Source organism: Pogona vitticeps, chromosome 4 (assembly GCF_051106095.1).
Source record: "Pogona vitticeps strain Pit_001003342236 chromosome 4, PviZW2.1, whole genome shotgun sequence".
NCBI lineage: Eukaryota > Metazoa > Chordata > Lepidosauria > Squamata > Agamidae > Pogona > Pogona vitticeps.
In genome coordinates this window covers 116,981,045-116,993,833 of record NC_135786.1, presented here as the reverse complement: position 1 = coordinate 116,993,833, position 12,789 = coordinate 116,981,045, and the positions used below count along the sequence as shown (strand labels likewise).

The 12,789-nt window shown below is 40.8% G+C and overlaps 1 protein-coding gene and 1 long non-coding RNA gene across 9 annotated transcripts in view; one reads left to right on the top strand and one right to left on the bottom strand.

Annotated features, from left to right (window-relative positions):
* The window catches only part of LOC144588873 (uncharacterized), a 550,407-nt gene that overhangs the window by 154,036 nt on the left and 383,582 nt on the right, over positions 1 to 12,789 (top strand). The gene's annotated exons all lie outside the window — the stretch shown is intronic.
* Positions 1 to 12,789, bottom strand: part of TDRD5 (tudor domain containing 5) — a 43,501-nt gene that overhangs the window by 17,350 nt on the left and 13,362 nt on the right. For 7 of the 8 annotated variants that reach the window (XM_072998169.2, XM_078392359.1, XM_078392360.1 and 4 more), the window contains exons 7-9: positions 5,587 to 5,807; positions 3,364 to 3,576; positions 2,428 to 2,494 (exon numbers count right to left, since the gene is read on the bottom strand). In XM_072998169.2, coding sequence (XP_072854270.2) covers positions 2,428 to 2,494; positions 3,364 to 3,576; positions 5,587 to 5,807 — 501 coding nt within the window. Of the gene's footprint in view, positions 1 to 2,427; positions 2,495 to 3,363; positions 3,577 to 5,586; positions 5,808 to 11,281; positions 11,431 to 12,789 lie in introns of all 8 variants that reach the window. The other variant, XM_072998163.2, reaches the window with a different exon arrangement.

Genomic DNA, 12,789 nt, shown 5'->3' with positions numbered 1-12,789 from the left:
TTCATTCCACTGTCCTCAACTCAATAGTCACAATATTGTAACAACAGGAATTTGATATGAAAGATATTTGCAAGATGAAATCCAGTCAGTGTAATTTTACAGAACAATTACTTCCAAAACTCAGTTGTTAAATGTTATCAGCCTACATGTAGCTTATTGCCTACCAGGAATCAGGAAAAAGTGCCTATATTATAGTTCCTCTACACTCTACAAATGCCTACCATAAACTGATGGTAACCTCTCTGGTCATGGCAGTGCATGCTTTAGGGTTCAACCAGACTGACACTTTCACGCTTTCAGCTACAGAGCATATTGCTATTTTTTCTGATATCCAGAAGACAGTTTGCTTATATCAGCTGTTGTGTACTTGCGTTCTATGGTCAGAGCACAACTATTGGCACCTTTGAGATCTTTGACAGGCACCTTCCCAGATCACAGATCACATCCCAGGTTTCATAAGGTGTGAAAGCAAACTCTTGCCTCCCATCTGTTTGAATACCAGTACACACTTCTCAAGTTCTTTTACATCTTGCAATGAGTTCAGGGCCAGTTTGGTAGACTATAAGGAATGAGACACTTGAGTGCTAAGCTTTACTGTATTATACAATATTAAAAAAAAACAATTTAGATTAATTGATTGAATGACTGACTACTGCAGTAACACAGGAGTTATGTGATCCTTTAACCAGCCCCAGTTAACAAACTGGTTGCAGTATTTTTGGACCCACTAAAGTTTCCAGACAGTTTCCAAAGCCAGCAACACGTAGAGCACATTACAGTAATTCAGCGGGATGTACCTAAGGGCAGATCAGGCCTCCAGGAACAGGCACGACGGGTGCACTAGCGGGTATACAAAAACACTCTTCTGTCTTGTCTGAATTAAGTTTCAGTTTGTTCACCCTCATCCCATTTCATTACTGACACTAAGCATTGATCTAGAGCTGAAACAACTTCCTCAGATTTAGATGGAAAGGAGAAATAGAGCTGGATGTCGTCCACATACTGGTGATACCAAGCCCTCAAATCCCAGACAGTCTTCCCAGTTGTTTTATGGAGATGTTAAATAGCATAAGAGAACGAACAAGACTCTGAGGGACTCCACAGGCCAGGGTGCTGAACAGGGGTTCCCCAGCACCACCTTTGCCTCAGGAACAACTGCTGAGCTATGGCGGAAGATGGTGTTACTACTGTCAAGGAGGAAGGAGGGGTTCAGTCTGAGCAACACATTCACAGGATATTCCAGAGAGAACTCAGAACAACAAGTAGTATTGTAATGGCTTTTCCCAAAATTGTGCTCTGGAGAGATGCTGGTATCAACGTGGGACTGGGGTGGGTGAAGGGGGGCAGTTGGCTCAGTGAGAGAGTGACTGAAAAGGGTGGAGAACTGGACAGTGAAAAGGGTGGACAGGAGGAAGGGGGACAGGGCATTAGGAAAAAATGTTGCTGTCTGCATCCTCTGAACAGATAGAGCACTTAAATAAAAAATTTAAACAATGGATACACAGTACTCTTACAAAGCATGAAGTGGTATAGAGAAGGTAAAACAACACATTTGAAATCTCCCATCTGGACAAGCCCTTAATTACAGACTAAATTGTTCAAATGTGCTTTATATGGGGCCACCTTCAAAGAACCTTCAGAAACTTTAGCTGGTCCAAAATGTGACAGCTAAAATGTCACGCAGATTGACTCAATTATTCCAATAGTGTCACTGATTCCAGCCTGTTTCCAGGATGAATTCTATGTGCCAGTTGCTATAGTTAAATGGTGACATTTGAGCTCAAGGAGATGTTTCTGTATGAGACAAATATCTAAATCCAATGAAATCTGACTTCCAGTCTAGCTCTGGAACACAGGAGCTTTTTAAAAAAAATTCTGATTATCAGTAACGAAGTGGACGAGAGCAAAGCAACTGAAGCTTAACTTAGATAACACAGGGGAACTCAGTCGAACAGCAGATCAAGTATCAGTAGTTCAGAACATATTAGATAAAATAACACTTCCTTTGAAGATGCAGCCCTGAATATAGATGGCCAGATGTCAGAAATGACAGGAATACATCAGCACAGGCATGGCTTTGTGCGACAACAGGATCCCTTTCTGGAGATATCAGTCCTTACCATTGTGACATGTGGCTGCTAGAGAACAGACACAGAAAACTCCTGTTGCTCAGGTCTAGTAGTTTTCTGTAGTGAAAAAGGAGTCTTTCTTTGTGGCTGCTAACAAGAATTGTAACATTGCAAATGCCCTTATAGTATATTCTCATTCTTGGCACTTTGCCAAAGTTTGAGCTGCCTTTGTCACCAGTAATTTCATCTCATCTGGAATACTGTGAAGTTTTTATTATAAATTGCTTTTCACACTGCCTAAACAATTCCACTTTCGAGAAACAAGATTTAAACAAATCCTAACAAATTAAACACATACCTTTCTGGGTTTCACCCAAGCTAAAGAACAAGGGATAGCTTGGGCAGGTAGCTTTGCATAGGAGGACCTGTAACATAAATTGTATAATGGGTTTATGAGGAATAAGGACCAGTATATATAATCCAGCGCCCCTCTTACCAGCTGTCCCAATCCAATTTGTATCTCTTTTGATCTGGATAATGTAAAGGAAATTTTGCCTGTGGATGACTGATAGCTAAAAGGAAATAAAGAGGGTTCATTGCTGCTTGCGATGCTCTGTCTCCTTTGAAAAGAACTTCACAACCCTGTACACATCCAAGGTATGTCATTGCATTTTGATGGGATGAGCTGCTCAGCTCTGGTGAAAGATGGTGTCACCTTCAAGTAGGAAGGTCTGGTTTGTCACACATTCACAGGACAAAGGGTAAAAACCACAACATAGAGCATTTGACTCTCTCAGTCCACAGACAGAACCACTGGTTCTGAAAACCTCCTATCTAACATGGCAAAAGCTAGGAAAATGGCCATTACTGTTGCCCTTAAAAGCTAAGAATGAAACCTAGTTAAAGTTTAATACTATCCTGAGGCTCTATACACACCATTCCCAGGACTGATCAGGGAGGTATCACTGAAAAATTCTCCTGACATGTTGGTGGAATCCTAGGCTGTCCCACTTGATCTTCCAGACCAGAACCGCAGATGGTCGAAACTTGCCAGGTCAGAATGTTTGCCTTAATCCCCAAAGAGAAACAGTTCTGCTGAGGCCAGGCTTTCTGAGGGCAAAGGGTCCCCTACCTGTGCAAAAGCAAAACTCCATCAACCATTTCAGAACAACCCTGAGGTTGTGCTCAGTGAATTGCCTGTAGTCTGTAGACTTAACCATGCTTTTTAAAAAAAATATGCACCTGAATGCAACTGTGCGACTAGATCTCAGAAGCTAACACACAGTTTACTTACTTGAGAAATCTTAATGAAGATTTCTGGACTTTCTCCATATTTCCAAAGTCTGGGTAAAATACTTCCACTTCCTGGTCACTGAGTACTTGATGAACAATAACTCGGTACCACCATGCGTCTTCTGAAGACCTTATACAACAAAGGTGGCCAGGCTGAATTAAGTCTTCAGGGATGACATAACGGTCAGCGACATTTTTATTAGAATAACAGCGTCTGAAAGACAGGATTCAAATAGGTTGCTAACAATGCAGTCTTCTACATCAGCGGTCCTCAACCTTTTTGGGATCGCGGACCAACTAAGCCTCTGAGGAAGGCGGGGCACTCGGGCGCATGCGTGAAGGGGTGAGGGAGCTCTCACGCCAGCGCTGGCACGCACAAACTTCCCTCCCCACACACAAAGCAGCTGTGGGGAGGGGAGTGGGGGGAGGTCTGTCTCCACGGGCCGGGCCGGCTCAGGCCACAGACCGGCACCAGGCCACAGACCAGGGGTTGACGATCTCTGTTCTACATCAACTACAGTAGTACCCCCACCAGACACATTTACACCTTGACAAGCTGGAAATGTTGCTGGCCAGTAAGAAGACCAGCTCATGGGCTGGGATTCAACCTACTCTGGAAAGGGTCAGGATCTCCTTGAAAGATCAGGTTCATAGTCTAAGAGCAGCTACTGAATGCATTATTACATCTACATCACTAATAATTTCAACAACTGCAAGAAATAAATAAATGCTTTTGCACAGCTCCATTTTGCATTTCCTGAATCAGTTTGACTTGGCAATAGTCATGTATGCCTCAGTTACAGGGCATCTTGAATACTAAAATGAACTCTATGTCAACTGGTATGTGGTATTACAATTACCATATTTTCCCATGTATACAACCCCCTAATGTATAAGGCAACCCCCTAATTTTTACCCTAGCCGGAGGAGGAGGAGCAGACAATGGGCAGTCACGAGAGCTGGCCGAGCGCAGCTGCTTCTTTGCCTCCGTTTCCGCCTCCTCCTCCTGCCTTATGTGTATAAAGCAATCTTCAATTTTTCCTCTAATTATTTTAGGAAAAAGTGTCATTTTATACACGGAAAAAAACATTATGTTACTTCAACACTGAAAAGCCTACCATGGTGACCAATGGCATGTTGGGCCCAATGCAAGATATTCGTTTTAACTGTAAAATGAGGACTTTCTTATGTGATCCTCAGGCTCCCTTCAAAACTGTGCCCAGTTCACACTTTTACTGCTTTTAGAGAGGATGTGAAGAAACTACCTTTTCAATCTAGTCTTTTAAGAAGCAGTTTTATGATTGATGATTTTATGACTTTATTCTTTCATTTGTTTTAGTGATGTTTGTTACATATCCTGCCCTTACATTAATAATGGTGCTCATCATAAATTAACCTTTTAAGAAATGACTAATATTTAATTGAGGATTGTTCTCAGAGAAGAAGCCTTGTAAAATACACTGAGCGCATTGAGTTGTATGTAGCCACTTTATGCATGTATTCTCTTATAAAAAGGGCATCCAATGCTATTTTGAGTGCTCCAATCTTAAAACTGTATCCTCCTATTGTATCCTCTCCAGCATTTTTGGCACTTGTCCTTCTAGGAACAGTGTATATACTTTATTGTTACAGGAACAAAGAAACAAAAATAGCTGAAACGAATATGTCAATGCATGCAAAATCTGGAGCCTTATGTAGCATTCCAAGGACTTTGTCCCCACAACAGTTTATCTTATTCTTTGGATTTTACATAAAAGTAGCTTTTATTCTTATTTAATTGCTCAATTCTTGTTTGAATCTATTATTTGACACATGGCATCTTTGACATGCAAATGGCTGGATAGCTCAGTGGCTTAGTATCTGGCTGCCAAGCCAGAGGTTGGAATTTTGATTCCCCACTGTGCCTCCTTGACAGGGGCTGGACTCGATTATCAACATAATTCCAGCTCTGTAGTTCCAAGATGATGATGATTATTATTTAAATAACTTAAGCAAGCAGTACAAACTCAAATAAATTTTACCTTTTTGAAATGGTGCACATTAGCACATTCACTTCCCATTTAGTAATATTACAAATGGTTAGACAATTATGCATACAAATTTCAACCTGCCACAGGCACATAAACACACAAAAGAAAACTGGGTTCTTATCTGCCCTACTCAGCATATAGACAAAAGCCAGACTTTTCAACTTTCTGACTGAACCAGACAAATATATGCTCACCTCATTTCAATCATCATGTCTATCAGTTTATCAGAAGTTTCCTCACTCTGGATTCGGACATAGAAATGTGAAGGTGACACAATAGATTCCACAAATAATCCCACCAAAGCACTGCTGCCCAGCTCAGGGAGTCCGTAAAGGCTTCCGCCCTGGACAGCATCCGGTGGGATTTCTTTTTCCGTTATTTCCTTCATTATGTGAAGCTCTTCCATACCAAGGTGCTGACAACACAAGGAAATAATAAATGAAACCCTTGAACACGCAGGACCCCAGACAAACTGCCATGGTTAAAAGATGCCAGGTGTCTGGCCAATTCAAGAGCTTTGAATATTTCTCCAGCCCTCTTTTCCCAACATAACACACACAGCACTGCATGCAACGACCCCAAATCAAACACAAGGATAATAATCACATAGCACCCAGCCCATTTCTCCTTCACTTCACCCAGACTCTATTCCTTACCTTGAAAGGGGTTTCTTAGCACCACCTATCCCTTTAGTGACACTGACATCATCAGCAGAAAAATACCCTTTTCCTCCTTCCCAAACAACCATGCACTTTGAACACTAACTCATATAAACTTCATGAACTGGGAGGATAGCACAAAATAAATCCCACGGTGGGCTACACTAAGTGCAAAAAAATCACTATCCATAAAAAGCAAAAATCTCTCAGTGATTCACTCCAACAGTAGAAATGTGCTTTATCCTTCAGGGAAATTGTGAAAATGAAGTCTAGCAGGCAGAAAGTTAAGGACCCTTAGTGTGAAGGTTCGGTAAGCGGGTCCTCCCTCTCCCACAATAAACCAGGAGACTTCTTTAAATCAAAACAAGTTTCTGTATTTATTAACTTCGGCAACTGCAAAGGAACTTCAGGAACATTTGTGGTAAACCTCTCCTGAAGGAGCAACGGCTCAGACAGGGGTAACAACATGTCAGTTTCAAACGGATTTGTAGATTTATGCTCCCACGGACCAGCCAGCATCCTTTCAGATTCCTGGAGCTCATCTTCACCCATCTCAGGTATCAGAAGGGGGAGGGTTTCCTCATCTCCGGACCACCCCCATATCGGCGATCCCTCCCCTGGTTTGGAATCCCAAGGTCCAGGAAGCAGCCCAGTATCTTCAGTTCCTCCAAATGCCATGCCCTTTTGGCTTCCTTTTCCCTCTCTGCCGCCTCCTTTTCTTCCCTCAGCCTTCTTCTCCACTCACGGGTTTCCGACTCACCCCAGTAGGATGGGCGCTGAGGGAGCCCCTTTCTTCTCTGATTCTCCGCCTTGTGTTTAGGAACCCGGACTTGCTCCCAACATCCGGTCCATGGATCTTGCATCCATATCATCTCCCAGCCACCCGGGATGTCGTCCCGGTTCACTCTTATATCCCCCGCTCCCACCTCTGCTACAGCCCGCCTCTTCTCCTCTTTTCCCGCCATTTTGGGGCCGGTCTGTGTGGCCACTGTTAACCCCCTCATTCCCTTCACCAAGTCCTGGGTGTCAACTCCTCGATGTGTCAGTCTAGGAGGAGTGGGTGGTGAGAGTTGTCCGTGTCCCCCTTGATGCTTTGGGGAGAGACGGCACTCCTACTAAAGCTTCCTGAACGGGGCTTCGGGCTCCACACTTAGAGACAAAATGGCTTCTCAAACAATTTCCAGGCCTTTTAAAGAAAAAAAATGCTGCTGTTTTGGGTTTTTTTTTAACCAAATCTGCTCCACTACTGGGAGGAAGCCAGGGGCTCACCAACCATAGGGCAGACCTAAATCCCTATAAATACAGGCCACAGAAAGGGCATCTTATGTCATAGTTCTGGGGGAAAGGAAAGATATAAAACAAGTAAATAAACTGAGGGACCAGACTGTGAGTACAAAGTGAGCAGGAGAGCCATACAGTCACATGAAAATACTGGCCACGGAAAGCCGAAAAACAGAAAAAGTGGGGTCCCAACTGAGGTGCTGACTGCAGGCATCCTCCCTTGGCCAAGGTGGCTTTGCACCTTTATTCTTCTTCTTCCAGTAACACACACCACTCCATGTCACAACTATTTGCTTCAGGAACTCCCTGTGCCCTTGAAGGCAATCAAGGTGGAGGAGCTGAGAAGACTGCTGCTCAAGAAAATGAAACCCACTGCGCACTCAAATCTGTCTCTGTTTTTTTGAATTCTGGCTTTTTTATTATTATTGTTATTATTATTTTTTCATACAAAATACACACCCACAGAAAGAAAAAGAAAAAAGAAAAACCCAAAATAATGCTAATAAAATCAAAAATAAAAACAAAACAAAACCCCACATATATAAGATGGGGGGAAGCATTTCCATACAATATTCTTAAAAGTCTGACTGCATCAACCTTATTGCTCTATAAGCATTCCAAGTATGAGCCATCCTAAAGTTGTACTAAATTCTAGTGATTATTTCTCTCACATCCTTGGCTACCAATTGTTCCTCAGAATATCTATGCTACCATCATGAAAAATCCGCATTTCAGCAACAACAGTACCATACAAAAGACAAAACAGAGTAATATCACAAGATAATATATGTAACATTGGCTACTTAAACATATTATACTTCATTTGTGCTTAATATCTTTATAAAAATGCATTAAATAATCTCCTACACTATAATAACTTCAATTTACAATCTATGCAAATACAGTGGTGCCTCACACAACGATGTTAATTGGTTCCAAAAAAATTAACATTGTGTGAAACATCGTTCTGTGAAACACCATTTCCCATAGGAATGCATTGAAAACCGGTTAATCCGTTCCAATTGGAACGGATTGCCGTCCTTGAGCGAAAATCCCCATAGGAAACATCATTGAGTGAAACAATGTTTCCTCCATTCAAATGTATTGAAGCCGACTCAATGCATTTGAATGGCATTCCGATGTCTCTTTTCCCTCATTTAAAAGTGCCTTAAACTGTTTGAAACCTGTTTTAAATGCTTGGCATCGATAGTCCAGCTTGTGAAACGTATGCAAACTTAATTTGGTGTTGTTCTGAGTCGTTGTTAATTTTTTGTGATTTTTTGTTTTTCCCTCATTGAACTCTATTGAACTGTCCGTCCAATACATTTCAATGAGAGAGAAAACAAAAAATCCCAAAAAATTACCGAAGACTCAGAACAACACCAAATTAAGTTTGCATAGGGTTCAGGGGGTGGACTAACAATAGCAAGCATTTAAAACACTTTTCAAACAGTTTAAGGCACTTTTACAGGAGCGAAAAGGCACATCGGAAAGAGCTTCAAAAGCAGGGAAACGGAGATCAAAGAGCCCTTTCCGATGTGCCTTTTCGCTCCTGTAAAAGTGCCTTAAACTGTTTGAAAAGTGTTTTAAACGCTTGCTATTGTTAGCCCACCTCCTGAACCCTATGCAAACTTAATTTGGTGTTGTTCTGAGTCTTCGTTAATTTTATGTGATTTTTTGTTTTCTCTCTCATTGAAATGTATTGGATGGACAGTTCAATAGAGTTCAATGAGGGAAAAACAAAAAATCACAAAAAATTAACAACGACTCAGAACAACACCAAATTAAGTTTGCATACGTTTCACAAGCTGGACTATCAATGCCAAGCATTTAAAACAGGTTTCAAACAGTTTAAGGCACTTTTAAATGAGGGAAAAGAGACATCGTTGTGTGAAAATCCCCCATAGGCAACATCGTTGTGTGAGGCGGCAAATTTATCAGAAAAAGCCATCGTTGTGTGAATTCATCGTTGTGTGAGGCACCCGTTGTGCGAGGCACCACTGTATATATTCCATATCGGAATTTCACATGGTATCATTATTTCAGAGAATAAGTATATTTATATATCTCACCTTCTAAATTTAAGCATATCGCAATTCATGGGTGTTAAGATCATCAATTTCTAGTGTTATATTCATCATAAACAAAGTCATAAAGTACCGTATTTTTCGCACCATAAGACGCACTTTTTCCCCACAAAACGGGGGTGGAAAGTCTGTGCGTCTTATGGAGCGAAGAAAACAGATTATATTTTCCTGTTTTCTTCTCCTAAAAAATTGGTGCGTCTTATGGAAAGGTGCATTTTATGGAGCGAAAAATACGGTATATTTAACTAGCTTAATAATCTCCAATACTCATTAAAACTCTATTTTCCATCTACATATACATATATTTCATCTCCCAACTTCACCTTTTATCAATAATTCGAAAATTATCCAGATCTCCCTCAATTTCTAAATATTATATTCATCATACGTATTTCAGATTACACGATTAGTAATTCTTCATTGTCATTTATCTCCCAACATAATCAAATTCATTTTGTTGTTGTAATCATCAATTGTTCCTTTTTCCTAGTTTTATAATGCCATCTATGAAACTCAATTACATTATTTCCTCTCTGATTTGATGAATTTTTCCCACTCATCATAATTTGCCATTGAAGCCAAGCAATGTGTAATGATTTGTAATCATCACATCCCCCTTTCAGCCCCGCCTTTCGGCTCCTTTGATTACCATATTCACCCCTCAGATTAAGATCCATCTCTTTTTCGCCCCTCTGGTCCCTCTGGTCCCCTTTCTCACAATACAAATCAGTTTTCCTGGCCTGCTTTTTAAAGATTTTACCCTCCTTTCTAAAAACAAATAAATTCTTTCTTGCGCTGCTGATGAGCTGATGTGGATCTGCTTCTGTTTCCGTGGATTGCTGTGACAAAAATTTCCAATTCTCTGTCTTTCCCATCACCTCTGAAAGCGCAGTCTGGAGCTCCAAAAATTGCATATTCAGACAGTTCATAATGTTAGTTTGGATATTCTGAAAGGCATTCATAATTTCTTCTGTTGAGACCATCATTGTTGAAAAGTAGATGGGCAAAATTGCTTTCTAGTCTCTAATTTCAAGATATGCACCTCATTTGAAAAAACACAGCTCGCTTACTTCTTCTCCCGACCAAAGGGCCATAAAGTATTTAAGTAATAAAAGTCACCACCTCCGCAGAGCTAATGATTTATAGTGTCCCAGACTCTGGCTTTCTCCAAATAGTTTCGATTGTAAATCGAGGACAGGGATACGAGGCAAAAGTTTCTGTTTTGTCTCTGTGTTTCTCAATTCGGTTTCTGTTATACAGGCATGATGCAGCAATAAATTACCGATCCATCTGGGTTAAAGGCTTGTTTGCCGCTTCTAAGATTACTATCTTCTTTGAAATCAACCACTTAAAATTCGTTTGTACTTAGAAAGGTAAAGTTGGAGCTAGTTAATCCTTGTTGAGGCAGTCATTCATAAATCTTCCTGCTTCCCTCCGTGGAGCTTTCACAGCTGGGGCGACATTAAAAAATGGCATCGGCGGGATCCTTGTCTGAAGAAGGAATAACTCAGAGGTGGTTGCTTTCCACCACCACCACCCCCAGAAATCTTCCACTCTCCTACGACGCAGGTGAGTTTCTACTAACTCTCCTGCTCCCCAATTCCTTGGGGAGACTCTGGATCCACGGCACGCAGCAGAAATCTAGAGAGCCTAGATTTCTTGCTGCCTTTGCTGTTTGTAGCTCCGCCCCTCTCCCTGAATTTGGCTTTTTAAAAAAACACTTAGAAACAATAAAATGAAGAACACTCCGTATCACCATATTCAAAACACCATGATCAAATTAAAAACTGGCAAGTTAGTTATTGCTAGCCCTCTGTTCCAAAATACTTAGCAACCATGAAGTCATTGCAGTGTCATCCTACCAAGGTCATCTTTGTCACTATACTGAATTTAGTCGCTGGATTCTTGGAGTCTTCTAAAGGAAAATCCCAGTAGGGTAACTTTTGCTTATCTGAGGTCTCCTCATGTTGTAAGGAACCAGACTGGCCAACCTTATGATTTTCTTGCTCACCTGCAGAAACAACACATACAGTACTTATATTGGAAGACACATATGATCTGCATATTTAGAAATTGGGTATTCACATGTCCTGAAGTGCAACTGTATGAAAAGAAGATGGCGCTCAGGAGCAGAAAGAAACACAGCCCCACTACATATACTATTAATCATCACCTGGCTGTTTTTTGGGGGGGGAGTGTTAATAATAATTTAAAAAAAATTACAAGACTCCAACCTAGAACGTGCCCTTGAATAATCAAGACCTTTCACTGATTTTCTGCAGAAAACTGCCCTTACCCACCTATTATGGACTTTTAGGTGCAAACAGCAACTAAGCAGGGGCTGCCTTTCAACAAAAAAATGGCTGTATGGACCTGATCAAGACCAAAAGCATGATCAAGATTAGGGGCCTATAACTCTTCTTCATCTATAACTGATGCAACCAAATTAAGCAGTCAGGAAGCTATTCCAGCTTTTTTCTTTCTCTTTTTTTGTGGTGAAACGATTTTTTAGAAGTGTTGGGAAAAGACAGAAAGATTAAAAATCAAGATACCATTGTCTGGAATGCACATGCACACAGAGAGAGTGAATCTAGGAATGAGGCAATACATCTGCAATAAAAGTACTCTCAGAAAGCCCTTTGGATCCTGTTCACATACAACAGATACATGGAAATGAAAGAGAGGATTTTATTCAGCCATATTTGATCATGACTAGAAAAATCCTTTATACAATATCATAGACACTTGGGATTCAACAGGCAAAAATGTAGAAGCAATAAATATAGAAGACTACATCCAACCTTCTATTATACCCAGACTTTCCTTGCTGAGGCGGGGTTGACCACTGTCCCTGTCTTGCCAATGGGTAAAGCAGATAATGTCATTATCAATTTCAGAGGGGAAGACCTGTGAGTGTACAAACAACTCCTATGCTAAATATTTTCAACATGCACAAGTATGCTAATAGTCCAGTTCAAGGCAGAAAACAGCAACATTAGCACTTTCAAAGGTTTGAAAAAGGCTATTAGGGTGGTGACTTGATATGTGTTTAGTTCTCTTCTCCACATAACTGATCAGGGTCTATTACATTGCCAGTAAATGGAGAAATCAATTTATGGAAATATTTTCATGAAATTTACTAAAAGGAAACTCCTGACTTCATTTGGGAATTTTTTCTCAGATGTAAAACTGACAGGCACCGATTTAATTCAGTTCACTCCTTGCCTGTGAGAATTAGCATAATGGGCCCTTTGGATATTACACAGTAAATAATAAATTTTGATCACAAAATTTCTACATGATGTGCTACTGGACATTCACTTACTGGACTTAGATGACTTTGGATTTCCTGAGAGAAAATGGTTACATA